Source organism: Rhinatrema bivittatum, chromosome 8 (assembly GCF_901001135.1).
Source record: "Rhinatrema bivittatum chromosome 8, aRhiBiv1.1, whole genome shotgun sequence".
Classification (NCBI taxonomy): domain Eukaryota; kingdom Metazoa; phylum Chordata; class Amphibia; order Gymnophiona; family Rhinatrematidae; genus Rhinatrema; species Rhinatrema bivittatum.
In genome coordinates this window covers 251,174,732-251,191,692 of record NC_042622.1, presented here as the reverse complement: position 1 = coordinate 251,191,692, position 16,961 = coordinate 251,174,732, and the positions used below count along the sequence as shown (strand labels likewise).

Sequence of the window (16,961 nt, the reverse complement as noted above, 5' to 3'; positions counted from 1 at the left end):
TATAGAAAAATGTTAAATAAATAAATAAATAAATAAATAAATCTTACTTCTTAGACTTCTGGCATTAGCATACAAACATTTCAAAGTTTGTTTTTTGTTTTTATTTTTATTCTGCTTTTTAATTGATAGGGATAAGTTAGAATTTTTTAGCTCACGTGAGTTTTTAGTTAAAGACACTTGGACTATTTTTTTAATTATTGGAACCTCACTGTTGGGATGCCCTAATTCTAATGCATCATTAGTATCCTTTGAAGATACCTCTCTCCGAACCATGCGCTGTTGCGCAACTGTCGGCTTTCCCCTTTGTTCTAGTTTAAAAGCTGCTCTATCTCCTTTTTAAAGGTTAGCGCCAGCAGTCTGGTTCCACCCTGGTTAAGGTGGAGCCCATCCCTTCGGAAGAGACGCCCCCTTCCCCAAAAGGTTCCCCAGTTCCTATCAAAACTGAATCCCTCTTCCTTGCACCATCGTCTCATCCACGCATTGAGACTCCGGAGATCTGCCTGCCTCTGGTGACCTGCGCGTGAAACAGGAAGCATTTCAGAGAATGCTACCCTGGCGGTTCTGGATTTAAGCTTTCTACCTAAGAGCCTAAATTTGGCTTCCAGAACCTCCCTCCCACATTTTCCTATGTTGTTGGTGCCCACATGTACCACGACAGCCGGCTCCTCCCCAGCACTGTCTAAAATCCTATCTAGGTGACGCATGAGGTCCGCCACCTTCGCACCAGGTAGGCATGTTGCCAGGCGATCCTCACGCCCACCAGCCACTCAGCTATCTACATTCCTAATAATCGAATCACCATCTATGACGGCCGACCTAACCCTTCCCTCCTGGGCAGTAGGCCTTGGGGAGATATCCTCAGTGCGAAAGGACAATGCATCACATGGAGAGCAGGTCCTTGCTACAGGATCCTTTCCTGCTGCACCTGGTTGGTGCTCTCCCATCATGAGACCTTCTTCATCCAAGGCAGCACCAGGGCTGCCAGTCTGAAGTTGGGACTTGACTACTATGACTTGAAGGTCTCATCTATATACCTCTCTGTCTGCCTCAGCTCCTCCAGGTCTGCCACTCTAGCCTCCAGAGATCGGACTCGTTCTCTGAGAGCCAGGAGCTCTTTACATCGCATGCACATGTACAACTTCTCACCTGTGGGTAAAAAATCATACATGTGACACTCTATGCAAAAGACTGGGAAGCCCCCCTCTTGCTGCTGGACTGCTGCCTTCATCTCAATTTTGATCAGTTCCTAGTTAAGTTTTAGGTTGCTATGGGGTAGGCATGTGTCCAACGTCCTTTAAATGTATTAGTGAATTCTCTATGTGTCTGGTAGTGGCCTACCGGGGTCTGATCGAATTCTCAATAAAGTTTTTGTTGATTTTTTTTTTTTTTGTGAAAGTGGCACCTGCCTATAAATTAGGGGATGAGCTAGGGGTGGGAAATCCAAACAGTCTAACTTCAGTTAGTCAGCCAGAGTGATTAACTTGATTAACAAATGTTGGTCCCTATTCAAACACAATCACACTACCTCAACACCTTTCCAAGGTGAGTAACTCAGCTTAACTATTCAACTTTTTTACTTAGGTAGACACTGCTCCTAGCTTATTTCTAGCTTCTGGCTACTTTTTGGATTGGGGGTTTTTTTTTTTTTGTGGGGGTTTTTTTTCAATACAAACACTCTGTTTGTATTAAATACAAACACTCAGTTCTTTAAAAGTCTGCAGACTTTTAAAAATAAACACACTACCTACTGCTTACTAGCCACCTTATTGACTATTTAAAAATACAAACAGTGTAACTTGTTTATTCACTGCCTTTCTGACTATTAAAGACACAAACACACTAAATAATATTCCCAAATAGTTAACTTTGCCCCAATGTCCCAAGCAAAAACTTACTGATTCCTTTCAGCCAACAGCAAGGTGTTCCTCTCCTCTCAGTGTTCCCCACTGGAATGTCATAGCACCATTACTTCCCTCTGGATATCCTATGGGTGCCGGTGATCAACCTTACTATCCTTGGACCGATGATTCTTCCCAGGATACTGATGATCTACCTTCAGAGCCATCGCCCCCTGAGGAGAGAAGACGTTCTCCTCCAGAGGACCTGTCCTTTATTAATTTTATAAAGGAAATGTCAGAAGCCATACTTCAGACAGAAGAGGACTCCAGGCACAAGATGCTGGAAGTTCTCCAATTCGTAGATGCACCCAAGGAGCTCATGTCCATACCTGTTCATGAAGTCCTCCTGGACTTGCTGAAGAGGAATTGGGAGCATCCATGCTCTGTACCACTGGTGAATTGAAAAACAGATGCCACCTATCTGGTACAAACAGCCCCTGGTTTCCAAAAACCATAGCTGGATCACCATTCTGTGGTTGTAGAGTCAGCCCAGAAAAAGGCACGACGTTCTAAGCCTCATTCTTCCATACCTCCAGGGAAAGAACAGAGGTCCCTGGATGCATTTGGCTGTTGTGTTTTCCATGGCTCAATGCTTATTTCTCGCAATGCTTCCTACATGACCCAGTATAACAGAGACCTATTTAAGAAGATCCAGGATTTCTCTGTCTTTACCTGACCAGCTTCAGGATCAACTCAATGCCCTGGCTCAAAAGGGTCTAGATGCTGGCAAGCATGAGGTCTTTGCTGCCTATGACATTTTTGACACTGCTCCTAGGGTGTCCGCAGTGGGGATTAGTGCACGAAGATGGGCCTGGCTGAAGTCCTCTGACTTAAGACCAGAACTACAGGCCTGATTATCTCCAGCATAGGCAGGTCAGCCAATCTCTTCGGGGACAAAATCCAGGAGTCTGTAGCACAGCTCAAAGACCACCACGAGACGCTACTCCAGCTTTCGTCGATGCCTTCTGATTTCCCGTCCACCTCTAACTTCAGTTAGAGGACATTCCGAAGAGACTCTAAGTGGCCATTGTTCAAGCCACGGAGATATTATCCTCCTGCTACTTGAGGTTGCCCCTCCAGACCTTACCAGAAAGGTCAGGCCAGACAATCCCGGCCTCAGAAAACTCAGCCAACCCCTCCACTGGGCCCAGCTGCTGGATTTTGACTCCTCGCTGGAAAGCATAAGCCAACCTCCTCTACCGTCTGTACCTGTCAGCGGGCATTGTGCCACTTCACCAACATATGGCACACGATCACCTCAGATCAGTGGGTACTTGCTGTACTGACTCAAGGTTACCACCTCAACTTCCTGACTGTACCAGCGGACTCCCCACCTTGGCTGACGTGGGGATCATTCGACCACTCCTCTCTTCTGAAGGAGGTTTCAACCCTCCTGAAGTCCCGGGAGATAGAACCAGTGCCCCTCTCCAAGCAGGGATGGTCCAAGAAAGCAAAGAGGTAGGCGATCTATGATACCGTCAGGTGAGCACAAAAGAAATAGATGCCTTAATCTTTTTCAATACTTTATTGATGCAGAGACGTTTCAAGTGAAATGCCCGACTCAGGCCGAGTTTCGCAGCTTGTAGCCGCTGCCTCAGGGGCTCCAAACTTTAAATCACTGATACTGTATAATCCACTCTGATTAAACAATATGCCATCGATGAATGAACAACTTGAATGCAAAAGGTTCAAACCCAGATTTCTGTGACAAACCGCAGTCTCTGGATTATACAGTATCAGTGATTTAAAGTTTGGAGCCCCTGAGGCAGCGGCTACAAGCTGCGAAACTCGGCCTGAGTCGGGCATTTCACTTGAAACGTCTCTGCATCAATAAAGTATTGAAAAAGATTAAGGCATCTATTTCTTTTGTGCTCACCTCTCCAAGCAGGGGCAGGGAGTTCTATTCCCCGTATTTCCTCATTTCAAAAAAGTCAGGGGGCATTCGTCCAATCTTGGACCTGCGTGCCTTCAACAAGTATATACAGAAGGAAAAGTTCAGGATGGTAACCTTGGGCTCTCTACTTCCTCTTCTGCAAAGAGAAGATTGGCTTTGCTCTCTGGATCTTCAGGACGCATACTCACTCATCTCGATCACTCCGTCTCACTGCAAATTCCTTCGATTCCTAGTCAGCCCTGGCACTTCTAGCACCAGCTACTGCCGTTCGGCCTAGCATCCGCATCTAGAGTCTTTACCAAGTGCCTCATAGTGGTCACGGCCTACCTGAGGTGTCAATGCGTGCATGTCTATCCTTATCTCGACGATTGGCTAATAAGGGCTCCAACTCAAATGGACGCACTAGCCTCCTTATGTCTAACTCTCCATACATTGCTGTCTCTCGGGTTTCTGATCAACTATCCCACATCCAGCCTAGTTCCATCTCAAGCCCTATCCTTCATAGGAGCCCATGCAGGTGAAAGCATTCCTCCCTTAGGATCGAGCTCATACTCTCATGTCCCTAGCGCAATGCCTCCAGGATCGAGATTACATGACAGCTCATCATTTCCTCATTTTGCTGGGTTGCATGGCATCTTCTGTACATGTCACTCCAATGGTACATCTCGCCATTTGAGTCATGCAGTGGACTCTGAAGTCCCAGTGGGCTCAGGCTTATCATCCAAGGTCCAGCATTGTCCACATTACCAAGCAGCTCCGCCTGTCACTGGCTTCGTGGATGCTGCTCTCCAATCTCCTTCAAGGCCTTCCCTTTTAAGTTCCAGAACCTCAAATTATCCTGACAATGGAAGCCTCCAACCTAGGTTGGGGTACTCATGTCGACGGCCTGCAGACTCAGGGAACCTGGTCTCCAGGGGAAGCCAAACATCAGATAAATTTCCTGGAGCTTTGGGCGATCAGATATGCCCTCAGAGTCTTTCAGGATTGCCTCCCAAACAAGACTATTCTGATTCAAACCGACAACCAGGTGGCGATGTGGTACATCAACAAGCAAGGGGGAACGGGCTCCTACCTTCTGTGTCAGGAAGCCTCACAGATATGGGCGTGGACTCTTTCCCATTTGATGTATCTCAGAGCGACCTACTTGGTGGGCGTGGACACTGTTCTGGTGGACAGGTTGAGTCGGACCTTTCATCCGCACGAATGGTCTCTCAACCCCACGGTAGTGGACACAATCTTCCAACGTTGGGGTTATCCACAAATAGACCTCTTTGCGTCCATCCATAATCGCAAAGTAGAGAACTTCTGCTCGCTTACTCGCAGCCGCCACTTCACAGCCGAGGGACGCTTTCGCCCTCTCGTGGTCCAGCGGTCTCCTCTACGCATACCCTCCATTTCCACTCATATCGAAGACTCTCGTGAAGTTATGAAGGGACAAGGGCTTAATGATTCTGTTAGCCCCTCACTGGCCACACCAAGTCTGGTTCCCAATCCCCCGGGACCTATCAGTTTGCCGGCGCATCCCTCTAGGGGAGGACTCTCTGCTGATAACTCAGTACGACGGGTGCCTACGCCAGGACCTATCCCTGACGGCCTGGATGTTGAAAGGTTAATACTCCAACCCCTTAACCTTTCGGAGTGAGTATCCCGAGTCTTGGTAGCTTCATGAAAGTCTTCCACGAGACGCTTTTATCGTTCTAAGTGGAAAAGGTTTACGGTCTGGTGCATGTCCACAGACCCCTTCACTTGTTCCACTGCAAAGTTTCTAGACTATCTCTGGCATCTGTCAGAATCAGGCCTGAAACCTTCCTCTATAAGGGTGCATGTCAGTGCGGTAGCTGCTTTCCACAATGGCGTGGGAGATGTCTCTATTTTGACACAGCCCTTAGTCACATGCGTTATGAGAGGTTTGCACCACCTGAAACCTCCATTGCGCCCTCCTGCCCCCGCTTGGGATCTTAACGTGGTGTTAAGACGGCTCATGAAACCTCTGTTTGAGCCTCTCCACTCCTGCGATCTCAGCTATCTCACCTGGAAAGTAATTTTTCTTCTCGCTATAACATCCGCTCGCAGAGTTAGTAAGTTACAGGCATTAGTCACCTACCCACCTTACACTAAAATTCTACATGACAGAGTGGTCCTCCATACACACCCTAAGTTTTTAGTGTAGGAATTTCATCTTAATCAATCCATCATCTTACCTACTTTCTTTCCAAGGCCCCATTCAAACCCAGGAGAACAGGTTCTACATTCCATGGACTGCAAACGTGCCCTAGCCTTTTATCTGGAGCGCACGTCAGCTCACAGGAAGTCCACTCAATTATTTGTTTCTTTCGATAACATCAAATTGGGAAATCCAGTGGGAAAACAGACCCTTTCCTCCTGGTTGGCGGACTGAATCTCCTTTTGCTATCAGCAAGCAGGCATTCTGCTACAAGACCGTATAAAAGCGCACTCTGTTAGGGATGTGGCAACCTCAGTAGCACTCCTTCATTTGGTGCCGCTTGCTGATATTTGTAAGGCTGTGACCTGGAGCTCTCTCTATACCTTCGCAGCCCATTATTGCTTGGATAAGGCTGGCAGGCAAGATTCCATTTTTGGCCAGTCTATTCTACGCAATTTATTCTCAGCTTAACTACCCAACATCTTACCAGTGGACCCGTTCAGGGTTTTCAGGATGCCCTCCTATCCAAATCCACCCCTGTTATTGTGCCTGTTGCACGTCTTTGGGTGCATTTGGTGCATTGCTCTGGCATCCTCAGCTCGCTACGCACCCATATGTGAGGACTACCATCCTGCTTGTCCTGTGAGAAAGCAGTTGCTTACCTGTAACAGGTGTTCTCACAGGACAGCAGGATGTTAGTCCTCACGAAACCCGCCCGCCACCCCGCTGAGTTGGGTTCGCTTGCGATTTATTTTATTTTTCGTATGTACTTCTTGCTGTACACGAGACTGAAGGGGGACCCCTGCTGGATGCAGGGTTGGTGCCATGCTGGGCATGCCCAGTAGGTGCCAGTCAAAGTTCTAGAAACTTTGACAAAAGTGTTCCATCCTGATGATGTCACCCATATGTGAGGACTAACATCCTGCTGTCCTGTGAGAACACCTGTTACAGGTAAGCAACTCTGCTTTTTCCCCACTGCACTTTTCTTTCTATTTCTCCTCTATACTGAATAGAAAGGTACAATGCAAAATAGTGGCCATAAGGTATCTAGGGCTCCTGATGTCACTTCCTGCTGTCCCAGGACATATAGGACGGATGACATCAAGTAATGGGAAGGAATCTCTGTCCCCACCTGCTGGTAAAAGAGCTAATTCCATTTGTCTGGACTGGTCTGTCCGGTTTCAAGGAAAGAAAATGAATGGATATGATTAAATTTCACCATTCTTGGAAGGAGGGGGGCAGACTTTTGCACTCTGTTGCTTTTGTTTTGAACAGAAGCTACTACTATTAATGTCTGCAAAGCATGTTTTATGACAGTTGCATAACTGTTGCTTTCTGTTACCATACAAACTTGCTGGTTACTGGGGACAGAGTCTGTATGATTTGCCATGTTGTGTGAGCCTTATGTGCACTTCCCTTTCAAGCTGAAAAATTGGATACTGATGCTGGCAACAATTCATCGTTTCATTATAATGCTTGAATAAGAAGTGATTCCAGGTAAAATAATTGTGTTATTTTTAACAAGCTTTGCTGCTGTCTTTCTGTTCAATTAAATCTTCATCTCTAAAATGCCTAGGACCCATTGGACAGTTAACAAGAAAACATATACAAAACCTATTGCAATAAAAGGGTGACAGAACACAGATTCCTATATAGCACAATAATAAAATTGCATATTTATTTGGTTATAAGGTGCAGTGTGTCATTTCTGTACAAAGAATAATATTAATGCAAAAGCACAGTTGATGAGGTTAGTTATTTGATCAAAGTTAGCCTTGCTAACAAGTTCCCTTGTGTCATTATTCTTTTGTCATATTAATTGTTCTTTTTTGTCATCTTACAATTTGCACCCCCATCTTCTTCCATCCCCTCCTCCCCAGAACTGGAGTATGTTTATGCCATCCTTTAAGCCCCCTTCCTCCACATTCTACAAATACTGTTATTAAAACACTAGGCTCCAAAAAATAATGTATGCTAACATGAATAAAAGAGTGTGGACCAATAAAAGATATTGCTATTTCCAAGGTATCATACTCCTGCCTGTGCAGTCAGCGACTGAGTTCAAGAACTAGTCTGTTTTCTATAGGGATCACTAGCTTAGACAGGTAGCACATATGAAATTAAATGTATTGCTCCTCTTTTGTTTAGCTGAAAAGCAAGTGAACAGTCTCAAAGTACAGGTCCTTATAATACATGTATTTTGAAGTGCTGTACATTTACTTGGATCCTAGATGCTGTGGGGAAAAATATATACAAAGACTAAATCTAGGCTAAGAAATGGTATCTCAGTTCAAGCTTGTTCTGGCCTTCAGCTAGGCTGGAGAAATTACTGGCTGGAGCAGAATGCAAAATGGCTCCACAGGCTTGACTTTGCACCATAAATTAAAATATTACCTCATCTTTTTTTTGATCTTATCAAAAAAATATGCATTTGCCTTCCATTGAAGTGTGGTGAGAAAATCATGGTAAATCTTGGTTCTTTTCTGTTCATTGAGCAAATGAGGTAAAACGTTTAGAACAAACTTGGTACTGCACATGATGCAGTTAGTAAACAAAAAGATTTGCAGTAGAATAGAAAGAAATTTAGCACCTGTAAGGGAGAGAGTTTGGCCAGGACTGACCTAGAACAGAGGAAGGTATTTATTTTAAACTAGATGTTCCCCTCATCCAGCATTTGATTGAGCCCCTCACAGATCCTCTGTAAGTGTGTGTGATATGGTTCAGATGGTCCATAAAGTGTTGACAGGAAGTCATAGTCTGCAAAGTGGTTGAAGACATGGTTTATCCTGGAGTGAGATTTGGCTGTCAAGTGCCTGTTAACAGCCTGATGAAGCAGATCCCGGCACTCATTCAGGATGCTGGACATAACTCTGCGATCAAAAGTGAAGTCTATCTGGTAGAAGCTGACAGCAGTCATAGCCAAGGTATGAACTTTCTTGCGGAAGCGTTCCATCAGAATTAGTTCATCTGCATTGAACTGTCCATTACGGTAAAGCAAACCAAGTTTCATTACAACCTTGATCAGGTTCTTGATGATCTTCTGTGCTTCTTTGCGGTTCCGAGTAAATTCTTTTGTAACTCGATAAAGCTCATCCAGGACCTCACTAGTTGTGTCATCGATAAAGGCATTGGCCATGGTCTTGGAAGCCATCTTGCTCAGGAGCTTCTTTTGAGCTTGCAGAGCTAGGTTCTTGGTGCTAAAGTTGTCCATCTTCTCTACAGGGAAAGAAAGAAAAAATTTTTAGTAATCAGATACTGCACCTTTATCTTTTACTTTTTATTTTTGGATAGAAGCATTCCTCTCAGTCCCCAAGGTTAAAATGTTTCTGCAGTTCAGCTTTCATTAAATTGGACTGTTATTTATGGCGTTACTGGAAACAGACTTTTAGGATGGCTTAGTGATCTCTGAAATACATGGCCCATTCAAGTTGGAGATAATGTATGCTATACTCGGATTCACACTGATGGCAAGTCTACGGCTACATAGGGCCAAGGTGGAGTTAAACTTTGCACTTACAGGGCCAGCCCCATGTGTCAGTGTCACATAATGCCTCAGCACCACTTGTAACACTCAGGATTTACCCCATGGTTACTCAGAGGGTCATTTGTGCGCTGTGCACATGCCTCTATGCTGGCAGCCTCACACCCACCAGCTGGGTCCCGCTTGCCCCTAGGCAAGTCCCCACCTGCAAGCTATTCCCTGGTGGTTACTAGGGACACTTGAGATCTCACACAAGCCAGGGGTCACACAGTTCCTAGAATTGCACCACAGACAAAATACAGAGAATACTGTAATATTAATCAGTTCAAGACAGGAAGAGCTAACAAACTGTTTATTAACAAAAATTGAGCCCAATGAATGGAAAAAGATTAAATTTGCAAGCAGTAACAGGTAAAATAAGGATTAAACAGCAAAAGTCAATAAAACCCTTTTTCGCTGTACTTAACAGTGCCTGAGGTACTAAAAAATGTGCTGTCAAGCAATTTCAGTACAAAAATTTACTCTGTTCTCAGCCAAAACTAGATATTCTTAGCAAATTTAGGGCTAGTTCTCTGTTTAAATGGCCACTCAGTATGCAATTTATTAACTATAGCTCTCTGACCAATGACTTTCTGAGCAGTAATAGCTTTCTAGCCAGTGCCACAGCAGGATATTACAGTGTTACATCTTCCTCAAGGATATTCGGTTTTCCATGGACAAGCAGGACACCAATTACACTAATGGGTTATGTCATCTGATAGTGTCAAATTGGGCTCTGATCTCACAGCTGAATCTTCTAGATGTTTTTTGACCATCTGTGGTAAGTTTGCGCCTAACAGCCACTGCATGAGCCTTGCCCCTCCTGCTCAGTCTCTTTCTGTTCACCATCACAAACAGTTGGGCTCTGCTTCTCTCTCTCCTGCCACTGCAGTTTATCATGTCAGAAGAGACTCACTCCCGAAAAAGCATTTTCCCCTTCAAGTTCTTTCCCCACTGTAACAAGAAAATGTCCAGTAGGGATCAACAACTGTTTGCCTCCTCTGCCTTGGTCCTGACCATGACTCTTCTTCATGTAAGGCTTGTGGCAGTATGTCCTCATGGGCCCATTGCTACCACGACCTAAAGATTAAATACAAAACTCTGAATACAAGCTTCTCTTTCCAAGAGGAAACAATCCACTTCTCCAGAATAGTCTTTTAGGAGAGTAAAATCCCATCGCTCTAGTATTGAAGACAGTACATCTTCCAGGTGCACACCAGCTCTGTCTCCCATCGTGGACCTCACCAAGAGCCTCAGTGACAGTTGTCCTGTGTCCCTGTGAGCCAAAAATGAGCCCAGCTCTCCCCACCTTTGTTGTATCCCAGATAGCCTTCCAAAGCGTAAAAGCTTGGCGGCAACAGGCCACCGAGTTTTAGCGCTGAGCACACAGCGCCAAAGTGTAGCGTGGAAGGCAAGCTGGCTAAGCACAGTGCTGAAGTCAAAGTGCAGAAGCACAGCGCTGAAGGCAAAGCAGTAAAGCACCAACCACAAGCCACTGGAGCCTACTGCTGATTGCTCAGCACAGCTACATAATGGAGGCACCAAGTGTGGCCCTGATACCAAGCCACCAAAACAGATTCCTCAATCCTCAAACGCCCTTCCTGGGAATGGGAAAGCCTCTACTTCAGCTAATGGAAGCTGCTCCTTATTTTCTCTTCTGGAAGGTGGCTTTTCTCATATCTGTCACATCTGCTGACTGCTCATAGAATCAGCGAACTTCAGGCTCTGGTGTCTATCCTCCCTATACTCATTTTTTCCCTGATAAAGTGCTTCTCTACATGCATCCCAAAACCCTGGCAAAGGTCATGTCTTTTCTTTCACATCAGATGGTGGTCCTTCCGTCCTTCTACCCGCCTCCTCCTCCTCAGCTGCTTGTCTTCATATTCTACACTGCACCAGGGCGTTGCAGATCTACCTTCACTGTACTCAACCAACCAGATCATCTTTGCAGCTGTCCTAGAGCTCCTGTTTTCAATAGACCATATCCCACTGGATCACTGGTTGCATCAACTTTTGTTATTCACATAGGGCCGGATTTTAAATGCCCTGCATGCCGGTGCGCCTATTTTGCATAGGCCGCCGGCGCGCGCAAGTCCCGGGGCTTCGTAAAAGGGGCGGGGAGGGGCGTGTCGGGTGGCGTGGCGCTGGCCCGGGGGCATGGTCGAGGCCTCCGGATCAGCCCCTGGGTCGGGTGATGGCGCGCCAGCAGCTTGCTGGCGCGCGCAGATTTACGTCTGCTTTCAGCAGGCGTAAATCTGCCAACAAAAGGTAGGGGGGGTTTAGATAGGGCTGGGGGGGTGGGTTAGGTAGGGGAAGGGAGGGGAAGGTGCGGGGGGTGGAAAGAAAGTTCCCTCCGAGGCCGCTCCGATTTCGGAGCGGCCTCGGAGGGAACAGGCAGCGCGCGCCGGTTGCACAAATGTGCACCCCCTTGCGCGCGCCGACCATGGATTTTATAAGATACACGCGGCTACACATGTATCTTATAAAATCCAGCGTACTTTTGTTCATGCTCGCGCTAATGTATAAAATCTGACTCATAGTGGAGTTCTTTGTCCTGGTCTTATCACTGCCCACAAGGTCTGTGCATGGGCCATGACTGCTGCCTTTCACAACTCCACACAATTTCTGGATATCAGCCAGGCTGCTATGTGGTCTTCAGTCTATACATTCACTTGCCATTATTCTCATGACAGAGAATCTTCGGCTGATTTATTTGGTCGGACTGGCTTACAGATTAAGAACATATGAAATTGCCATACTGGGTCAGGCCAAGGGTCCATCAAACCAAGCATCTTGTTTCCAACAGTGGCCAATCCAGGCTACAAGTACCTGGCAAGTACCAAAACACTAAGTAGATCTCATGTTACTGATGCCAGTAATAGCAGTGGCTATTCTCTAAGACAACTTGATTAATAGCAGTTAATGGACTTCTCCTCTAAGAACATATCCAAACCTTTTTTTAAACCCAGCTACACTAACTGCACTAACCACATCCTCTTGCAACAAATTCTAGAGCTTAATTGTGCGTTGAGTGAAAATGTTCTCCAATTAGTTTTAAATGTGCTACTTGCTATTTTCATGGAGTGCCCCCTAGTCACCACAAGCGATCCAGGGATTGACGTCCATAGCCCCAGCTTCCAGCGGCCCCACATTCCTTTGCAGTAGAGGAGGACCGGAAGGCTCATCTGCATACTACTCCCAGCATCCCCCGGGAGAGGAGTCCAGAAGTCACCGCAAGCGATCCAGGGATTGACGCCCATAGCCCCAGCTTCCAGAGGCCCCGCATTCCTTTGCAGTAGAGGAGGACCGGAAGGCTCATCTGCATACTGCTCCCAGCATCTCCCGGGAGAGGAGTCCAGAAGTCACCGCAAGCGATCCAGGGATTGACGTCCATAGCCTCAGCTTCCAGAGGCCCCGCATTCCTTTGCAGTAGAGGAGGACCGGAAGGCTCATCTGCATACTGCTCCCAGCATCCCCCAGGAGAGGAGTCCAGAAGTCACCGCAAGCGATCCAGGGATTGACTTCCATAGCCCCAGCTTCCAGAGGCCCCCGCATTCCTTTGCAGTAGAGAAGGACCGGAAGGCTCATCCACCTGAGTTCATTGTAAACCGGCATGATGTGCTGCACGAATGTCGGTAAATAAAAGTTAATAAATAAATAAATAAATAAATAAATAAAATCTGCATACTGCTCCCAGCATCCCCCGGGAGAGGAGTCCAGAAGTCATCGCAAGCGATCCAGGGATTGACGTCCATAGCCCCAGCTTCCAGAGATCCCGCATTCCTTTGCAGTAGAGGAGGACCGGAAGTGCGCGCCTAATGGCGCATGAGTCTCAAACCCTTCCATTAACTGAGTGAAGATTAATTTAACGGTGGTTAAAGAGGAGTGGTAAGTATAGCTTTCAGAAATTTTGGGGCTTATAAAAGTTTGGTGAAAGGTGAAATTAAGGGATATATTCTTTAGAGTTTGTGTGTGTCTTAGGTAATAAGCAAGCCAGAGATAGTTAATTCTAGTGTCTCTTTCCCACCCAACCCTAGATTTTTAGGCACGAGACACTATCTCATTAAAAATCAATCAATCAGAGTCTTATCTAAATCATTCTATTGTACCAGCCCTTACTGAAAGTTTAATCATCCCCTTGTAGGACACTAGCTGATTAATTGGTAAATTCACCTGTAAATTTAAACTACTCTCATTCCAACTCCCTTAGTATCCTAAACTTAACTAGGAACTCAATAAAACTAAGATGAAGGCAGCAGTCCAGCAGCAAGAGGGGGGCTTTCCAGTCTTTTGCATTGAGTGTCACATGTATGATTTTTTACTCGCCGGTGAGAGATTGTATGTGTGCACTCGGTGCAAAGAGCGCCTGGCTCTCAGGGAACGAGTCCGATCTCTGGAGGCTAGAGTAGCAGACTTGGAGGAGCTAAGGGAGACAGAGAGGTTCAGTGATGAGACCTTCAGGGACATAGTAGCCAAGTCCCAAATCCAGTCTGGCAGCCCTAGTGCTGTCTTGGATCAGAAAGGTCTCCCAGTAGGAGAACATCACCCTGGTGTAGCAGGAAGTGATCCTGTAGCAAGGACCTGCTCTCCAGGTGATGTATTGTCCTCTCGCACCGAGTACAAGTCTCCCAAGGCTACTGCCCAGGAGGGAAGGGTTAGGCCGGCCATCATAGTTGGTGATTCGATTATTAGAAATGTAGATAGCAGGGAGGCTGGTGGACGTGAGGACCACTTGGTAACTTGCCTGCCTGGTGCGAAGGTGGCAGACCTCACACATCACCTAGATAGGATTATATACAATGCTGGGGAGGAGCCAGCTGTCGTGGTACACGTGGGCACCAATGACATAGGAAAATGTGGGAGAGAGGTTCTGGAAGCCAAATTTAGGATTTTAGGTAGGAAGCTAAAATCCAGAACCTCCAGGGTGGCATTCTCTGAAATGCTTCCTGTTCCATGTGCAGGTCCCCAGAGGCAGACAGAGCTCCAGAGTTTCAATGCGTGGATGAGACGATGGTGCAGGGAAGAGGGATTCAGCTTTGTAAGGAACTGGGGAAACTTTTGGGCAAAGAGGAGACTTTTCTGAAAGGATGGGCTCCACCTTAACCAGAGTGGAACCAAGCTGCTGGCACTAACTTTCAAAAAGGAGATAGAGCAGCTTTTAAACTAGAACAAGGGGAAAGCCGACAGTCACTCAGCAGTGCATGGTTCAGAGAAATGTATCCTTGAAGGATACTAAAGAAACAGGAGAGTTAGGGCATCCCAACAGAGAGGTTCCATTAAAAGCAAACATAGTCCATAGGCCTATATGTAAAAAATCACCAAAGCTAATGATTTCTGAATTATCCCAAACAACTGAAAAGCAGGTTGTTAAAACAAACAAAAAACACACTTTGAAATGTCTGTATGCCAATACCAGAAGTCTAAGAAGTAAGATGGGAGATTTAAAGTGTATAGCAGCAAATGATGAAAGTGACATAATTGGCATCACAGAAACTTAGTGGAAGGAGGATAACCAATGGGACAGTGCTATATCAGGGGACAAATTATATCGCAATGATAGGGAGGATCAACTTAGCGGGGGTGTGGAACTTTATGTCCGGGAGGGTATAGAGTCCATAGAATAAAGATCATACAAGAGACTAAATGCTCAGTAGAATCTATATGAGTAGAAATCCCATGTGTGTTGGGTAAGAGTATAGTGATAGGAGTATACTTCCGTCCACCTGGACAAAATGGTCAGACAGATGATGAAATGCTAAGAGAAATCAGGGAAGCAAACCAATTTGGCAGTGCAATAATAATGGGAGATTTCAATTACCCCAATATTGACTGGGTAAATATAACATCAGGACTTGCTAGAGATATAAAGTTCCTGGATGTAATAAATGATTGCTTCATGGAGCAATTGGTTCAGGAACCAACAAGAGAGGGAGCTATTTTAGATTTAATTCTTAGTGGAACGCAGGATTTGGTGAGAGAGGTAACGGTGGTGGGGCCACTTGGCAACAGTGATCATAACATGATCAAATTACTAATAACTGGAAGGCGGAGAATAAGTAAATCTGCAGCTCTAACACTAAACTTTCAAAAGGGAAACTTTGATAAAATGAGGAAAATAGAAAAAAACTGAAAGGTGAAGCTGCAAAGGTTAAAAGTGTTCAACAGGCTTGGACATTGTTTAAAAATACAATCCTAGAGGCACAGTCCATATGTATTCCACGCATTAAGCAAGGTGGAAGGAAGGCAAAACGATTACTGTCAAGGTTAAAAGTTGAGGTGAAAGAGGCTATTTTAGCCAAAAAAATCATCCTTCAAAAATTGGAAGAAGGATCCATCTGAAGAAAATAGGATAAAACATAAGCTTTGTCAAGTTAAGTGTAAAACATTGATAAGACAGGCGAAGAGAGAATTTGAAATGAAGTTGGCCACAGAGGCAAAAACTCATAATAAAAACTTTTTTAAATATATCCAAAACAAGAAACCTGTGAGGGAGTCGGTTGGAACATTAGATGACCAAGGGGTTAAAGGGGCTCTTAGGGAAGATAAGGCCATTGCAGAAAGACTAAATTAATTCTTTGCTTCAGTGTTTACTAATGAGGATGTTGGGGAGATACCAGTTCCGGAGATGGTTTTCAGGGGTGATGAGTCAGACAAACTGAACGAAATCACTGTGAAACTGGAAGATATAGTGAGCCAGATTGACAAACTAAAGAGTAGCAAATCACCTGGACCGGATGGTATGCATCCTAGGGTACTGAAGGAACTAAAAAATGAAATTTCTGATCTATTAGTTAAAATTTGTAACCTATCATTAAAATCATCCATTGTACCTGAAGACTGGCGGGTGGCCAATGTAACCCCAATATTTAAAAAAGGCTCCAGGGGCGATCCGGGTAACTATAGACTAGTGAGCCTAACTTCAGTGCCGGGAAAAATAGTGGAAACTATTCTCAAGATCAAAATCATAGAGCATATAGAAAGACATGATTTAATGGAACACAGTCAACACGGATTTACCCAAGGGAAGTCTTGCCTAACAAATCTGCTTCATTTTTTTGAAGGGGTTAATAGACATGTGGATAAAGGTGAACCGGTAGATATAGTGTATTTGGATTTTCAGAAGGCATTTGACAAAGTCCCTCATGAGAGGCTTCTAGGAAAAATAAAGAGTCATAGGATAGGTGGCGATGTCCTTTCGTGGATTACAAACTGGCTAAAAGACAGGAAACAGAGAGTAGGACTAAATGGTCTATTTTCTCAGTGGAAAAGGGTAAACAGTGGAGTGCCTCAGGGATCTGTACTTGGACCGGTGCTTTTCAATTAGGGGTAGATTTTAAGAGGCGCGCGAACAGCCTACTTTTGCTTGCGCATCAGACTCAAGCAAAAGTACGCTGGATTTTAATAGATACGCGCGGAGCCGCGCGTATCCACTAAAATCCTGGATCGGCGCGCGCAAGGCTATCGATTTTGTATAGCCTGCGCGCG

At 45.4% G+C, this 16,961-nt stretch overlaps 1 protein-coding gene across 6 annotated transcripts in view; it reads right to left on the bottom strand.

Annotated features, from left to right (window-relative positions):
• Positions 1–7,609: 7,609 nt before the first annotated feature.
• The window catches only part of TNFAIP8L1 (TNF alpha induced protein 8 like 1), an 87,045-nt gene continuing 77,693 nt past the window's right edge, over positions 7,610–16,961 (bottom strand). For all 6 annotated transcript variants that reach the window (XM_029614560.1, XM_029614559.1, XM_029614561.1 and 3 more), the window contains one exon: positions 7,610–9,172. In XM_029614560.1, the coding sequence (XP_029470420.1) occupies positions 8,607–9,167 (561 nt within the window). In that variant the 5' untranslated portion in view covers positions 9,168–9,172 and the 3' untranslated portion in view covers positions 7,610–8,606. The remainder of the gene's footprint in view (positions 9,173–16,961) is intronic.